The sequence below is a fragment of the Mytilus edulis genome, chromosome 9, assembly GCF_963676685.1.
Source record: "Mytilus edulis chromosome 9, xbMytEdul2.2, whole genome shotgun sequence".
In the NCBI taxonomy this organism is placed as follows: domain Eukaryota; kingdom Metazoa; phylum Mollusca; class Bivalvia; order Mytilida; family Mytilidae; genus Mytilus; species Mytilus edulis.
The window spans coordinates 18109388-18125442 of NC_092352.1; the positions used below are offsets into that span (position 1 = coordinate 18109388).

A 16055-nucleotide genomic window follows, 5' to 3' on the forward strand; every position below is an offset into this window, starting at 1 on the left:
AAAGTTTTATGGACTTAGACAATCAACATGATTTTCATCAGCTAAGAGACGACTAGCCCTTTTTGAAAGGCTAATACTTGTTTCCTGATTTAGTCTCATTTATGACAGACCATTTATTTGTTATTCTTGAATGTAAACATCAATCACATTATTATCAAGGAACAAATGAAACATAGTCTCTTGTCTAGCTTCGAAATGTGAGTCATAGGGATTACATTCCGGCAGCAGCTACACCATAAACTGTTTGTATAAAGCTGTCATTATATTTCAGAGGGTAGAAGACTTGGATGCTCAATACCTTGTATGCAGTTGCCTTATGTCATGAAGTGTCCATTGAAATTGTTCTCATTTTTATGGTTCAATGATTGCTTGGAAAAAAATCAAGACTTAGTTTTTGTCATGTGAAATACTAATTATGAGTAATTATGGAATAGCTATATTTGAGATGTGGGTTTCTTGCAAGGTCTACAAGCGATAGGGTCGTTATATTTGGAGAATCAAATCATTGTAAGGTGTACATGTCTTTATGATAGATTTTATGAAACCATGACCTCATTTTGATGGTTCATTAATTAATGTTGTGTTTTGGTCTGTTTTTCAAATACTAATAGCAAAAGGTCAGCTATATTTAATGTGTGGAATAAAAGTAAGTCATTCATAGCTGTCTATCAGGTATCATCTGACCTTGAGCTCATTTTCAAAATTCAGTAGTTAATGTGTTATCTGTTTTTCAATTAACATAAACAATAGGTCAACTATATTCGGTGTATGGAATAGTTCAATGGAGTACAGGTCCGACAAAATTGATTTGAAGTTGACATCATTGTCATGGATCTTTGAAAATGTTAAGTTTATGTGATGCTAGTAGTAAAACCTTTATGCTGAAGACATTTCAGCGTGTGTAGAACAATTATGTTCAAACAAATATTTGTCACATTTTTCTCAGGAAATCCTTTATATCAAGTTAGCAACTTATGATGTATATAAATATGTGAGCACTATTAGATCTGTCAGACACCCACTTCCTGTTTGCATTACTTTGCATTACCCTTGTAGATTTCGAAAAAGAGCAGGCTAATGCCGCTACAAGGCAGCACTTGCACCCTCAAAGTGGAAAGGGATTAATATAAGTTGCAAAACTTGTTTCCCAATCCACTATAAATAAATATGTTTAAATTAAAATTACGAGCGGGGTGTGCTTGGTACTACAACAGGTGCAATCTAGTTGTGCCTGCTAGATGATGATATAGGATGGTTGTAACATCCATCAACAAAAGTAATGCACATTTAGGACATATGTTACTGCAATATGATATACCTGCTTGGTACTGAACCATCATGCTAAGCTGTACATGCTAGTTCACAAGGTAACAGTACATTAGAAAACTTTGTCACCCTACCCAACACACTTTTCTGATTCCAAGCCAATCAGTCTTTGTTTGCTCTTACATATTAATGAGGGCATGCTTAGCAGAGATGCAGCAAATAAAAAAAAATTAGTCATTAGTTATACTCAGTCTGGCATGGAACACACAACCTACTACACCCTTAGAGAGCATGATACCTTGAGACTGCTTCAAGATGACTTTATTTTGGAATTCACTACTGGATTTTAAAAATTCTTCACAAATTGAAATGATTTGAGATAATGGTTAATGAAATTTCTTGCATGTGACCAATGAACAAAAAAAAAGAATTAATAGACTATTATTTACTCTGTATATTTTTAACAAATACTGTAAAATACATTCACAGACTAGTTTCAACAAGCATGCATAATCAAATGATAAACGTTTATAGGAAAATTTCATGCCTGACATGTTTTGATATACTGTGGATTCATTATTATTGTTGGTTTTTGTTGGTACTGCTAAACTATGAATTCAAATGTTAATAGAATTACAAATTTTCTATAGGTTTTTGCATGCAGAGATTGGCAAAACCATGAAATAAAACATCCACAATCCTCCATCCACGAAAATTGATACCCACGAAAATAAATGAATTCATAGTATTGATGATTGACACCTTACTGTTAATATTTCACTTCCGAAAAATTCTTCTGTCTAATACACTTCCATTAGAATCTTGAAAATTAATTATAATTGATTGACATGTGGTATATGAAGATCAGGAAGAAACAAGGAGGCATAAATATCCCAATAAACAGTTTACAATTTGTACAAGTTTCTATTCATACAACATTTAGTATCAAAACCTATATAAATAATAGAAGCTTCATTCCCATATTCAGAGATTCTCTAATTCTGTTAAGTTTAAATATGAAATTCATAAAGAGTTCTAATATTTTTTTATCTAACAAGATTTTTTTTCTACCTAAAAAGCTTATAACTCAGAATTTTACATTTATAATTTATTTTGATTTAATATTTCATTTTGTTTTTCGCCAAGAATAAGCTTCTGAGTAACTATGTGTTAAGCTAATTCTAAACATAAACAATACAACTTAAAACATAACATTAACACTGAAATACTCTAGTGATAATTCACAAACATATTCAGTATAAGATAATTACACTTACTGTTATTGTTCCCTTCAATATGCCAATTGTACTTTGTTTTAAATATTAAATACCATTTTGAATTGAGAATTATCAACTCTTAACATTCTTATCACAATAAGACTCAATAAATAAAATTTCATCCAAAATGTACATATATTACCCAAAACATGATAAAATGTTGTAAAATATAAAATATAAATTGCCTTTTAATAAAATATATCACAGACTGTCAAATAAGATCTTTTCTCCATATAAATGTTCGAAATAAAAAGATCTCATTCAAAGATAAAATGCACTATAAATGTCCATCAACTTCTAATTTTTCATCTGGCCGAAGTTCTTGGTCTCCCTACTATGAAAGGAGGAGCATTTCCTGAAAATAAAATGTCAATGTTTTACAATAATCTTTTAATCTATCCAGGAAATGTTGCTGTCTTATAAACCAATTTGACACTGAAACAGTAAAAAGATACTCTTACCCAGGTACTATCTAGGATTTTTCTAATGCTTTCAAAACTGGACACTTGACATCTTTGGTATACTTATTGCAAATGAAGTGTTAAAAAGTTATATAAGAAATATTGTATCTGCCTCTATTTCAAGATTATTTACAAGATTTCATTGCAGTTGAACTTACATAAATCCTTTATATAAGATAATATGTTTATGAAAGTAATCAATTCTTGACTGACAATATTAATCATTGCTTAAAATGTTTAAATCATGTGTATCATATGCATTTTCAACACAAGTGTCACATGCATTGTAGGAAATGTTTCTAACACATTCCTGTGACACACATGTGAAAGTAATGTGCACATGTGTGGCATTTTGCCTGTATAAGTACAATTATTTTACACTAGAAAAAAGTAATTAAATTATGAACTTTGCTTACAATACCTTTAGCTTTGTTTTGCAAATAAAATGTTTGATTATGCTCACCTTTATTAGATGCAGGCTTTTCACTTGTTGACACTTTTGATTGGTACAAAGATCTATAAGAAAGTGAAAAATATGAATAATTTCAAAGCAGAAACAAGGGTGAAAATTCTTTTATGTTAATACAATGAAATATTCATTAGATAACTCATAATTAATTTCCAAACTTTGACTATTCATATTTTGGCCCAAAATTTTAACAGATTCAGAATCAGAATTGCATTGTATTTTTAACAATGATAAATCCATCTTAACCATTTTTCAATGTATGAGTTTCAGATTTTAAATGAAGTCATTGTATAGTAAAGACTAGAATTTTACTAAACTCTTAATCTAAAAAATTCTGTTTTAATTTCATTTTAAACTTTTTTTTTACTTATAAGTTCTCCTGTTTGATATAATTTCCATGTCAATATAGATAACATTAAATTTTCAAATTAACAAAAACATAAAAATCAGCCTCACAATAACAATCCATACCTGTACTGTCTTGCCTGGGCCAAGTATTTTCTAGCAAGAGCTATTTCTTGTCCAAGTCTGCGTAGATCATCACCCTCAAATTCAGGTAAATGTGGATACTGAAAAAATATAACATGAGTTTAATAAAAACAAATCCATAAAAGCAACTTTAGCCCAACTCTGAATTGTTTTAAATTGAGAAAAACCAAAAAAGGTGTATTAAAAAATAAAATCTAAAAGTCTGATTACTGTTGGACCAGAGTTATATATTCTTATTTTTATTTTATTTATTGGACAATACTAAAGGCAATTTGCAAATACAAAAACTAGTCAAGTGTGCATATATAGATCATTTTTTTATACAAATAAGGCCGTTAGTTTTCTCGTTTGAAATTGTTTTACATTGCTCATTGTTGAAGTCTGTATGGTGACCTATAGCTGTTAATGTCTGTGTCATTTTGGTCTCTTGTGGACAGTTGTCTCATTGGCAATCATACCACATCTTCTTTTTTATATATAATATTTTGGAAAACTTATTCAAATAAAATCAGGCACCAAACCTTCGTACAAAACAGAGACTTAAGTCTCTCTGTTTGCATATCTGCAAGGCCAAAAAAAATGATTTATCTAATTACTTTCAGCTTATATGTTCATTTCTAGAAAGCATTGCAGTTCTCTATATATCTTTAATATATAGTACTATACTGGTCAGCAATGCATTGTTGTTCATAAAATATTAACCTATGTTTATGATAGTCACAATTGTGATTTTTTTACAGCATATATATGTATTTGTGTAATGTATTGAGCATTCCTACTGTTTTACCTCTGTATCTCCAAAGCCTTCCGTTAGTAGTTTGTGTGCAAATAATTGAGCATCAAAATCACTGTGGCACATGTGGAATCTTCCTCCTGTTTGTGTGGCTAATAACTTCAGGAAATTGTTGGCAGTGCTGTAAATTAAAATAAATAAATATCACCTTTTTCTATTATCAAATATCCAGATAGTTCAGCTTTCACTTAAAAATTATATCTAATCATAAAAATGTGACAGTAATAAGTAAAGGGGAGGTGTTTATTTTACATATGCATTCCCTCAATTCTCCAGTACACTCGTAGGGTTGTTTCTAACTTGCATAAGTCATGTCCCCAACTGAAAATCTCACATGCTGAAGATTTCAAGTTGTCTAAAAAAGTGTTCATTTTGATATTCTTCATTCTTGCTTTTTGAGATTTTTCCTATGAAGTCTTTTGTAACTTACTTGTGAGACTTGAGGTTACTTCAATTGAAGATTTAAATACTGATCATAATAATTGAAATTGTTGACAATTAAAGGCTATGGCAATATTGCATTGATTTGAGCTATTCTTTTATTTTTCTATTCTTCTCCCTCTTTAAGTATTCATGAGTATAAGTGTGTCAATCTTATGAACACTGTCAATCCAAATCATTTTTCCATCCCCTTCCTTCTCTTAGTATGCATCAAGCACTTGTGTATCACACTCACCTATCAGAACAGTTAAATGATATTGTGTTGATCTGAATGTTTCTTTCATTATTCCACTCTCCGACCTCTCTAAGTATAAGTGATGTACTAGTATCTGGTTTACCATCAGTTAACATGTAAATAGCTTCTATTTCTGGATCATCAAAAGCCATCTATGAAATAATGAAATAAATGCATTTTTTATTACAATTTTTAATGTATCGGTGAATTTAATTTCTTTTTTTTTTATCATTTCATTTATCACTAAAACAAAGTCTATAAATGTATAGGAACCTGTTAATTTCATAATGTTTTGTTTATGCTTCTAAACAAGAGGTTTACTAAAACAGATAGATCCAGGTTTATCGCTATTTTGTGCATTTTTCTTTTGATCTTTTTTTGTGATAATTTTCATATCATGCTTCTCGCTTGAGATTGAAAAATTATCGCTAGAAACTAAGGAGGCCATGTGGCGTTGCTAACCAAATTGACATGAAATTGACAACGTCGTCATAGATAAAATAGAGATAAACAGATTATCATTGGTCATCTCAACTCGATTGCTTTTCTCACTTTCGCTGTACCAGCTCAAGCGAGAAATCAATCTCGTTGAGATGATCAACGATAATCTATAAATATCATAAAACTTAAGAACAAGTATAAATGTAATATAGCTGCACATAAGTATTTCCAAGTAAATATCCCACCTTTAGTGCTTCCAATGTACATGTATTGCCTGAAGCTTTAAACTTTGATGACCAGTTGACAGCATCATGACAGTTTTCTTGTGTAGCTGGCTGCAATCTGTCAAACCAATTCTCACAATTTCCAGAAAACCTCACAACATTGAATCTGAAATGAAATAAAAATCAGATGTTATTAAATCAAGTGTTTTCATCTTTATGAGTTATATTAAATGACTTTCAAAAAAGATTTATTTTTATTCTTTCCATCTATTACAAATGTTCATCATGCATCAGGTGATCTGCTCAGAAATGTAATCTTTCTGTTTGAATTAATCCTATTAAACAAATTGTGATGAATACTCATTTAGAAAAGTAATATTTCAATCTTATTCAGATATTCATGCAACTGGTAACATACATGTTCTAAATAAGAGCTATCAAAAACTGAATGTTACAAAAATCAACCTTAGCAATAAAAATCTACCTCTATTTCTCTCAAGTGTTTTAAATGAACACTTTTTATTGCTGAATGCTATCATTGTTTTAAATAGTTTTCTGTTTAAATTTACACCCAGCTGACCAATTTCAATATACTGACCTAGCACCAAGCCTGTAGAGTTGATCCCATACAAGTGAAGCCAGTTCTTGTTTGAGCTCATTCATGTATGGGTCCATAGATCCTGATGTATCTACTAGGATCATACACTTTGTATGAACTATATTTCCAAACACTCTCCTGCTACCTGGAAGCATAAACACAGCAACTTGATAATTAACTGCAAATATTCGATCTATGCAACGTCAGTTATTTGATCCTTGTACCGGTACATTGTTAATTCATTTACATTTCATAAAAAGTTCATGAAGATCTATGTAAAGTACAGATGAGAGAAAATATTTGTCTATGGGACTTTAACTTATTGGTTTTAATCCCATTTATAATTAATTGTTTTATCCAAATATTGCGCCAGAACTATTTTTCAGAAAAAAAGATTTTTTGACATGATGAATAAATGATAAATTTTTCCTGGTTTGGTGTAATATTCAAAATATAAAATTATGTTTACATACCACTTAATAACCACTGTAATCTCTTTAAATATCTCTTTAATACTTTCTCAGTTTGTGCCTCATATTCCTTCAGTTCATGTGGTAATAACTGTAGATGTTTTATTGTTCCTTTCACATTAATACTTGGGAATATTTCACAGTATCTAAACAAAGCATGAAAAGTATGAAAATGTATGTCAATTATACTAAAATCTCTAATAAGTCTAAACTTTAGTTATTGTTCCAATTTAAAAAAAGCAACAACAAAAACGGAAAACAGTTTATCCAGGTTTTATTTATTATACAGGGTTGCCACTCTTTTTCAGACAGGAAATTCCAGGGTTTTTCCAGGATTATCAGTGATACATAACATTGCAAAATATTTAAGACTGTTTGCATCAAGCATGATTGAGATCAGGAGTCAACTCTATCATTCTTCTCACCCACAAAATGTGCTCATGAGTATCTGTTTAACATACAGGTACCAATTTTTAGGAATCATTGAGCACAAGGGAGGTAATTCAATTTGTTTTAAAACTTCCTGTTAACTTTCAAGGTTTTTCCCCAGATTTTTTTATTTTTCCAAGTTTTCCTGGTTGTTTCAAATAATTTTAGCTTGAAGTCTACTGGATAATTATCAATGAAACCATTTTATAACAAATTATTATGTATTATATATTAGGTTTCAATCACAAAATCAAAATTATAGTAGTTTGAAAACAGAAATGCAAACATACTTCGCCGAAACTTGTTTATGTAAAGCCTTGACATTGTCTTCTGTATGTTTACAATCAGGTCCAGAAATCAGCTTGTTCAGGTCCAGCTTCAATCTTGATAAACTGTACAATCTCATCCACTAAAATATACAAAATCATCAATGTAATATAATATTTTAACATTTTTCATATACCAGGTAATTTCTTTACTAGAGAAATTAAAATCCAAGACTGTGCAGCCACTAGAAATTTATTGTCTTCAATTGTCTACTTTATTTTATTTGTATGAACTTTTTATTGTATAGTTACACTAATTTATCAAGATAACATCAAAATGAAGAAACTGTCCCAATTATAAGTCAAATAACAAATAAACACCTGTTCGTCTGCTTATCTTTTTCATTTTTAGCCATGGCGTTGTCAGTTTATTTTCGATTTATGAGTTTGACTGTCCATCTGATATCTTTCGTCCCACTTTTAAAGGACTTTTAAAATTCTAAGACTAAATTTGATAAAAACAACTACTTTTTTGCCAAAAAACTTTTTTTGTTGAGTTAAAAGAACTCAGTTGATGAAATAGCTAAATTCAGAAGAGTGCTGTATCCTTAATGCCATTAGCCACATCCTTCTGCCTATAAAAAAACACAAATCAGAAATGCCTTTGTACTTTTTTTGCAATACAGTGCCCTTTTGATAATTATTTATCTATCATAATTTGATTCACACAATTTTGACATCCATGGTGTGCACAAAGGTAATCATGGCATTATATATTTTCTATAAGATGCTAACCTCTTTGGTAGTTACAACATCTTCTATATCTGGTATAATAATGCGGTTGATGTTCTTTCTTACAGATTTATTTCCAGGATATTTCTTATATACAGATCCTATAAACAAATAAAAATAAAACATTAACTCTTGGCAGACTAATAGCATTGTCATTATCAATAAAACATGACCTCATTTTGACAGACTAACAGTATTGTCATTATCAATAAAACATGACCTCATTTTACTTATCATTCTACTAAGTCCTGGGGCCAATTTCACAAAACATCGTAAGTCTAAGATTACACTTACGTCAAGTCTTAAGTCAAAAACCAATTTCACAAAAGAACTTACGTCAAAACTTACGACCAACTTTCATCGTAAACTTAAGAGTGCCTCTATCCACACTTAAGTGTCTAAGAAATACTTACGACCACTCTTACGATTATCTTAAGTATTTATAAAATGATTGCAGCGTTGCCAATTTTTTTTTTCATACGCCACTTACGTAGAGAAAGAATATGTAGAGACCGTACGACCCCACTAGATATGTATACAGATGCCGAGATAATAAACCGCTACCGTTTTCCAATTCAAGGGCCAACGCATACACATATTAGCACCTCAATGTATATCAAGAAAATAAATCTACAATTTTGCATCATATATTATTGTGGATTTCATAATGAAGATTAAACAGTAAACATGCTTGGAAGAGAGACGCATAGTGGTCACTCAATGTCCAGTGGCTAATATGTCATGAAATTCAGGATTAACGTAATTATACGATAAAATAACGGTTCCATAGGCAGGCGCGTAGCTGCCTTTACGCAAAAAATCATTTGCTTGCACATGTTTTTCACAACAACAAAAAACAAAAAAAAAATCCTGAAATTGAATTTCGGATACTACGAAACATATAGACACGACTTGACAGACAATCAAGGAACCTTTAACTCAGATGTACAGAGATGGCAGAGACGCTGGTCGAGTCCAGATGTTATAGAGAAGCCCAAATCTCTGAAGGCCTCTCTATCAGTGACTAATAAGGAGCTATATCCTTCAATATTTGCAATTTTCGCAATCCTAGTTACAATGCCAGTAACTACGTCAACTACCGAACGGTCATTTAGTTCATTACGCCGACTGAAAACTTATCTCCGTTCAACCATGGTACAGGACAAACTATCTTCGTTGGCCCTCAAACATGTTCACAGAGAAATGGATATTGACACCGAGGAGTTCTGAGATCATTTGCCTTGGCAAAAAATTGATATATGGACTTTGGATATTAACTAGTCTATACTTAAGTTTAAGTCTTACATGCAGTATTAACATTTAATGATACAGGCTCAATAAAATCACCTTGAAAACATCTTAGATTTATTTCCCTTACTTATAAGTCAAGACTTAAAAGTAGCCGTTCGATTTCGTATTCCCATTGTCATTTCGTCCAAAAGACTATTGATTCACCTAGGGTATCTGTGTTACAAATGACCTTCTACCGTTGTCGTAGAAACCTCTCATTTGATTTTAAAATGACCCTCGTGTGAACCACCACGGGTGTCTTGCAAGAAGCAGAGCCTGCTTACCTTCGGAGCACCGGAGGTCGCCACATTTTTTCGGGGTCCGTGTTTTTCATCTGTAGTTAGTTTTCAATGTTGAAAGTTTTTGCTTGTCATTTTGTGTCTTATCTGTTTCCGGGTTTCCAAATTACGAAACCCACTAGGATGTTACTATCGTTTCTTGAAATATGGTATAGTAAGAAACAGATAGGGGATTTATCATTTTCATCATAAAATGGTCCAAAAAAAATTTCGGCGATATATGCTTGCACTTTATTTTAACTCAGCTACGCCCCTGATAGGAGAGCCTAACTCCGGTGTATGGACACATATCAAGTTGACAATGAATATTACCCAGGGAGAGGCGGTGATTCACAAGCTATTTAACGAGCACCAGCATATGGCATAGTATGAAGCAGGGATGGGGTAATCGTAATCTGTAATCATAATCGATTGTAATTGATTACATTTTTTCAAGTAATCGACAGTAATCTGTAATCGACCATTTTTTCGATTACATGTAATCGTAATTTAATCGATTATAGCAAAAATTATGATGTTATCATCGATTACATTTCGATTACTTTAGTAAAATAGTTTGATAAAATAAAACCTATAATTTAAATGAAAATAGAAAAATGCATATATTCATCAGTTTATCATAGTATACTACCATTTCATCAACAGACCACAGGTCATGTGGGGCATTTGCATCATGGCTTAATCTAGTTTCAACACTAATAATTTGAACCAAAGGGGTTTTCTTGTTTAGTGAAGTATGAGTTTTCAACGGCTAATTTTTTAGGGCTTCATAGCTAGTTTAGAATAAAGAACAGCAATTGAAGTGTTGTTATACTTTTCATTCAACAAATTAATTTATGACCTGCATGCACGTGTCGCTTAGAACACGACAATGTACCAAATGGTCAATATTTATCATCCGTGTAATTTGCTCTATGGGATATTTACAAACTTTCAACGGAGGCAATTTCATGGCATGGGAGAAACAAAGAAGACCATTCACATTTAGTCTAACTTTTTTTTTTTAAATTATTGTAAAAGTTCATAAGATACAAATATTTCGTTTGGAACACATCTTTTTGCTCCCTCCATTTTCATCCCTTGAATGAGACTTTCCAATTTAATATTGCTTTCTAATCGATAAATTCATGTACAGGAGGGGCAACTCTCTTTATTTAAAAATACAATCTACACTGCCGTTAGTTACACATGATGGTGTCTGCTTGGAGTCCCCGCCTTAAAAAAAGAAATTGCCAAACTCCAAAATACTAAATTCCTGCATTACATGATTTGTACCACGTTGGACCAACATTTATAGAATAAATACCAAATATATAGAAAGTTGAACTACAATTCAAAACATAAAGTCCGAAGGCACATAAAGAAAAAAGAAGAATTATTTTTGGCTAAGGGTGCCGGTTGTACCTCTCTGCGTTTGAAATAAACATGAATATTTGCCATATTACCTTTTCTGTTTTATGAATCCTAACCCTGAGCTTTCTATTATTTGCCAAGAAATCCTCGCTCATAACTCTGGTGGACCTTCTACGGCACCAATTAATAGATGAAGATTAGACCTCCATACATGTACGTGTCGCTTATGCAATCAGGGGCGTTTCAAGGATATTTGAAAAAGGGAGCGTAGACTGAATACAATCTTAAAAAAATTTGGACCTTTTTTTGGCTAAAAAAATAAAATAATTGTGAAGTGCACTAATGTAACGGTTCCTGACTTGGAGCATGTATATTTAATAATTAAAGTATCAGGGTTGATGCCGAATTCTCTCGATTAATTGTCTACGGTACATTAAAATGAGTTGGTGGATCCAACCAGCAGAAAACCAATAACGATAAATACCAAATTCTAGGGTATAAGGCGTTACTATACATTTCAATAGTCATAGGCCAGGATTTTAAGAATCGGGAGGCATAATTCCGGTTGCCCTTGTAAAGGGTCCATGGGATAGGTCAGAAGCTCCTGGCTTTCAACAATTTAGCATCAAATTATGAAGTATTATAACGTCCTCCATGATAGACAAATTTGTGAAAATAGTCTGTCTTCGGATCATTCAAATTATGTATTGATTAACATGTGGATATCAAATCTTTGGTATAAGTTTTAAATTCAGTTAAAAGGTTATATGAAATGTGCATGACAAATGAAAAATAAATCTTTAACGATAGCTTTTTCTGAACTAATACCCGTTTTGTTAAGATATACCTTTTCACAGTTTTGGTCTTTTTTGGGAAAATGTTGTTTGTGCTGTATTTAGACCCCTTTACCATGAATTTTTTTTTGCATGCACACGTATAAAAATTGCGGTTTTTATCCAACGCAATCATAGGTTTAAAACGTTGTTTTCAATTAAGTAGATATAAAAAGATGTGGTATGAGTGCCGCAATGAGACAACTCTCCATCTAAGTCACAATTTATAAAAGTAAACCATTACGGGTCAAAGTACGGTCTTTAACACGGTCAAAGTACGGTCTTTAACACGGAGTCTTGGCTCAAACCGAACAGCAAGATATAAAGGGCCCCAAAAATTACTAGTGTAAAACAACTCAAACGGGAAAACCAGCGGTCTAATCTATATAAAAAACGAGAAACACTTATGAACCACATCAACAAACGACAACTAATGAACATCAGATTCCTGACTTAGGACAGGTGCAAACAATTGCAGCGGGTTTAAACGTTTTAATGGTACCAAACATTCACCCTTATGAAACAATAGGGTAACATTGTATTTATAATCAAATATTTTATTGTCATATAAACTTTACAGTTTGTGACCAACATATATTAATACAATAAACACAATAAACATATATACATACATATTAAACATACAAAATATCAACAGCATTAAAATGTATAACAACAAACAAGTTGTTAAGAGTCCCCTGCCCTCAGTTCTAATGACTTTTTCAAGAAGGATCCTAACTTATTTGTTTGTAAAGGCGATGATGGATTTAGTAAATAATGAATTTTTTCTTCTTCATTTAAATTATTAAAGTTATTATTTTCTGTACATATGTGATGAAAAAATTCATTTCTTAGAGTTTTATTATACTCACAATATAGTAAAAAATGTTTCTCATCCTCTAGTATTTTACATTTATGGCAAAGACGTTCCTCTCTTGGGATTTTAAAATATCTCCCCTTTTCAATCAAGAGGGAGTGATCACTTATTCTAAATTTAGTGATTAATCTCCTTATCTGAAAATTAGATGTATTTAGATAATATTCTAGTTTGTAATCTTTTTTAAGTTTTTTATAGAGAAAAAATTTACTTTTATCATCGATGTTTTGAAATTTATTTTGAATTAAATCTTCATATCTATTTTTCATTTTTAACTTTATATCGTTTTTTATTTTATTTACATCTTTTATGTCCTTACAAGTAGAAAGAATATTAAGGTCAACGTTAGTCTCTTTGGCAATATTTTTAGCATATGTATACCATGAGTAAGAGAGAAATCTAGAGACTGTGCTAGAGAAAAAGCTTCCTTTAATAATGGATTAATATTATTATTATATAGTCTAGCTAAATATAAAAGGGTTTGTGTTTTAATAAAACATTCTATAGGCAATCTTCCTAATTCAACTCTTGCTCCTAAATTGGATGCATTTTTTCTTATCCCTAGAGTAGATTTACAAAATTTAAGATGCATATTTTCTATGGGGGTTTTGTCTATAAAATCAAGTTGATTAATTTCTTTTCCTGAAGTTAAGGCTCTGCTTTTGGCTCGATGAAAAGAAATATATGTATCCAAATATGTTACTTCTGAATTATAGGTCATAATTGGTTTTACTAAAGAATCAAAAAGATTATTTGCTACTTTTATAGGTAGATTATTCAATGATTTAGTATATGATTTTATTGCAAAAAATACTTTTTTTGCTTTTTTTGTCAGCTCTAAAGTACTTTGTGATAAATTTCCATTACATTTTATCAACATTCCCAAAAATGAATATTCTGTTACACTCTCTATGGCTTTATTCTCATAGTAAATATGTGATGTTTCACTTTTATGTTTTGACTGACTAAAAATCATGGATTTAGTTTTGTTTGTATTCAAAGAGAGTTGCCATTTGTTACAATATAATTTAACGTTATTTAAACTGTTTTGTAGACCCTCTTTTGATTCTGATAGGATTAAAAGATCATCCGCAAAAAGAAGGCATCCTACCTTACTATTTATAAGTTTAAGGGGACTTGAATCATTTCCCTCAAAATTTTTTACAATATCATTTATAAAGACATTAAATAAAGTGGGACTTAGTGTGTCTCCCTGTTTAACCCCTCTAGCAATATTAAAATATTCTGATACATAATCTTTATATTTTAAAGATGATTTAGTATTTAAGTATTGTTGTTTTATAACTCTATAAAAAGACTTGCCAACTCCCATTTTACATAATTTATAAAGTAAAGCAGTTCTCCATACTGAATCAAAAGCCTTTTTCAGATCTATGAAGCAGGCATAAATCTTTTTTTTCTCTTTATGTAAATATTTATTAATCAAGGACTTTAATAAAAAGATGCTATCAGCTGTTCTGTGATTTTCTCTGAAACCAAACTGACAATCACTTAATTGTTTGTCAACAATCTTGATTAGCCTATTATTTAATATGGCATTAAAAATTTTTGGTAGATTACTTATAAGAGAAATGCCTCTATAATTATTAGGGTCTAACTTGTCACCTTTTTTATGTAAAGGGATCATGAAAGATAATTTCCAAGAATCTGGATAATTACCTGTCTTTAAAATCAAATTAAAAACTTTTACAATAGAATTAATTATCACAGGTTGTGAGTGTTTGAGTATTTCATTCACAATTCTATCTGGACCTGCTGATTTGTTTACTTTTAGGTTTGAAATGACCAGTTTTACTTCAGCAAATGTAATTGGTGCATCAGTTTCCATATTCAATTCAATATTATCTTCTATAATGTTTAGTTCACGTTCCAGTTTATTTACAAAGGATTTATCATATGAGGCTGGTGTACCCTGATCCTGAAAATGTTTTATGATTTTATTTTCATTCATTAAAATTTCAGGAATATCTTCTTCAATATTTGGTTTCTTTTTTATTGCCTTTAGAACATTCCAGTATTCTTTTGGATTATTTTTTAAATTATCTGAAAGTGATTTATAAAGTTTTTGGTGATATTCAAATTTTTTCTGTTTAATCATTTTTTTTAGTTTTTTACATAATTCAAAATATTTAGATTTTAAACTTTTGTCATTTAAGTTATTCTTGATTTTATTTCCTAAATAGTTTATTTGTCTTTTTGTTTCATATACTACATTATCTGACCATACTTGTTTAATTTTTTTCTTTTTCTTTTTTGTTGGTTTAGATATGACTTTACATGTATTTTCTGCAATAGTTTGTAAAATTTTGTTTAGTTTTTCAGTTGCACCATCAACGCCTAGTTTATTGCTATCAAAATGTTCCATCTCTAAATCTAAAATTTCCTTTTTAACATTTTCTGTTGATAGAACATCAATTAATTTTGAAGATGACAATTCTGTCCATTTGTATGATTTTATCAAATGCCATCTCTTCTCATCTAAACATTTCTTCATACATGTATCTGATATAATAGAACAATTCATATATAAGTTTATTTGAACATGATCTGATAAATATGTAAAGTCATTTGTTTTAAAGTATTTTACCTCAGGTAGGAGACTCTCACTTGCAATAGCATAATCAACTGTACTGAACCCAGTATTACACATATAAGTAAAATATCCCAGGGAATCTCCCAAAAAACGACCATTAAGTATACGAAGCCTTGAGGACGAACATAATTCAAGTAA

General features: G+C 30.7%; 1 protein-coding gene across 1 annotated transcript in view; it reads right to left on the reverse strand.

The window, feature by feature from the left end:
- Positions 1-1696: 1696 nt before the first annotated feature.
- LOC139487740 (von Willebrand factor A domain-containing protein 3A-like) overlaps positions 1697-16055 on the reverse strand; it is a 36368-nt gene continuing 22009 nt past the window's right edge. The window contains exons 24-33 of the mRNA XM_071272781.1: positions 8655-8752; positions 7884-8002; positions 7168-7310; positions 6695-6839; positions 6118-6262; positions 5432-5583; positions 4750-4876; positions 3945-4042; positions 3468-3520; positions 1697-2898 (exon numbers count right to left, since the gene is read on the reverse strand). Of these exons, the coding sequence (XP_071128882.1) occupies positions 2849-2898; positions 3468-3520; positions 3945-4042; positions 4750-4876; positions 5432-5583; positions 6118-6262; positions 6695-6839; positions 7168-7310; positions 7884-8002; positions 8655-8752 (1130 nt within the window). The 3' untranslated portion in view covers positions 1697-2848. The remainder of the gene's footprint in view (positions 2899-3467; positions 3521-3944; positions 4043-4749; positions 4877-5431; positions 5584-6117; positions 6263-6694; positions 6840-7167; positions 7311-7883; positions 8003-8654; positions 8753-16055) is intronic.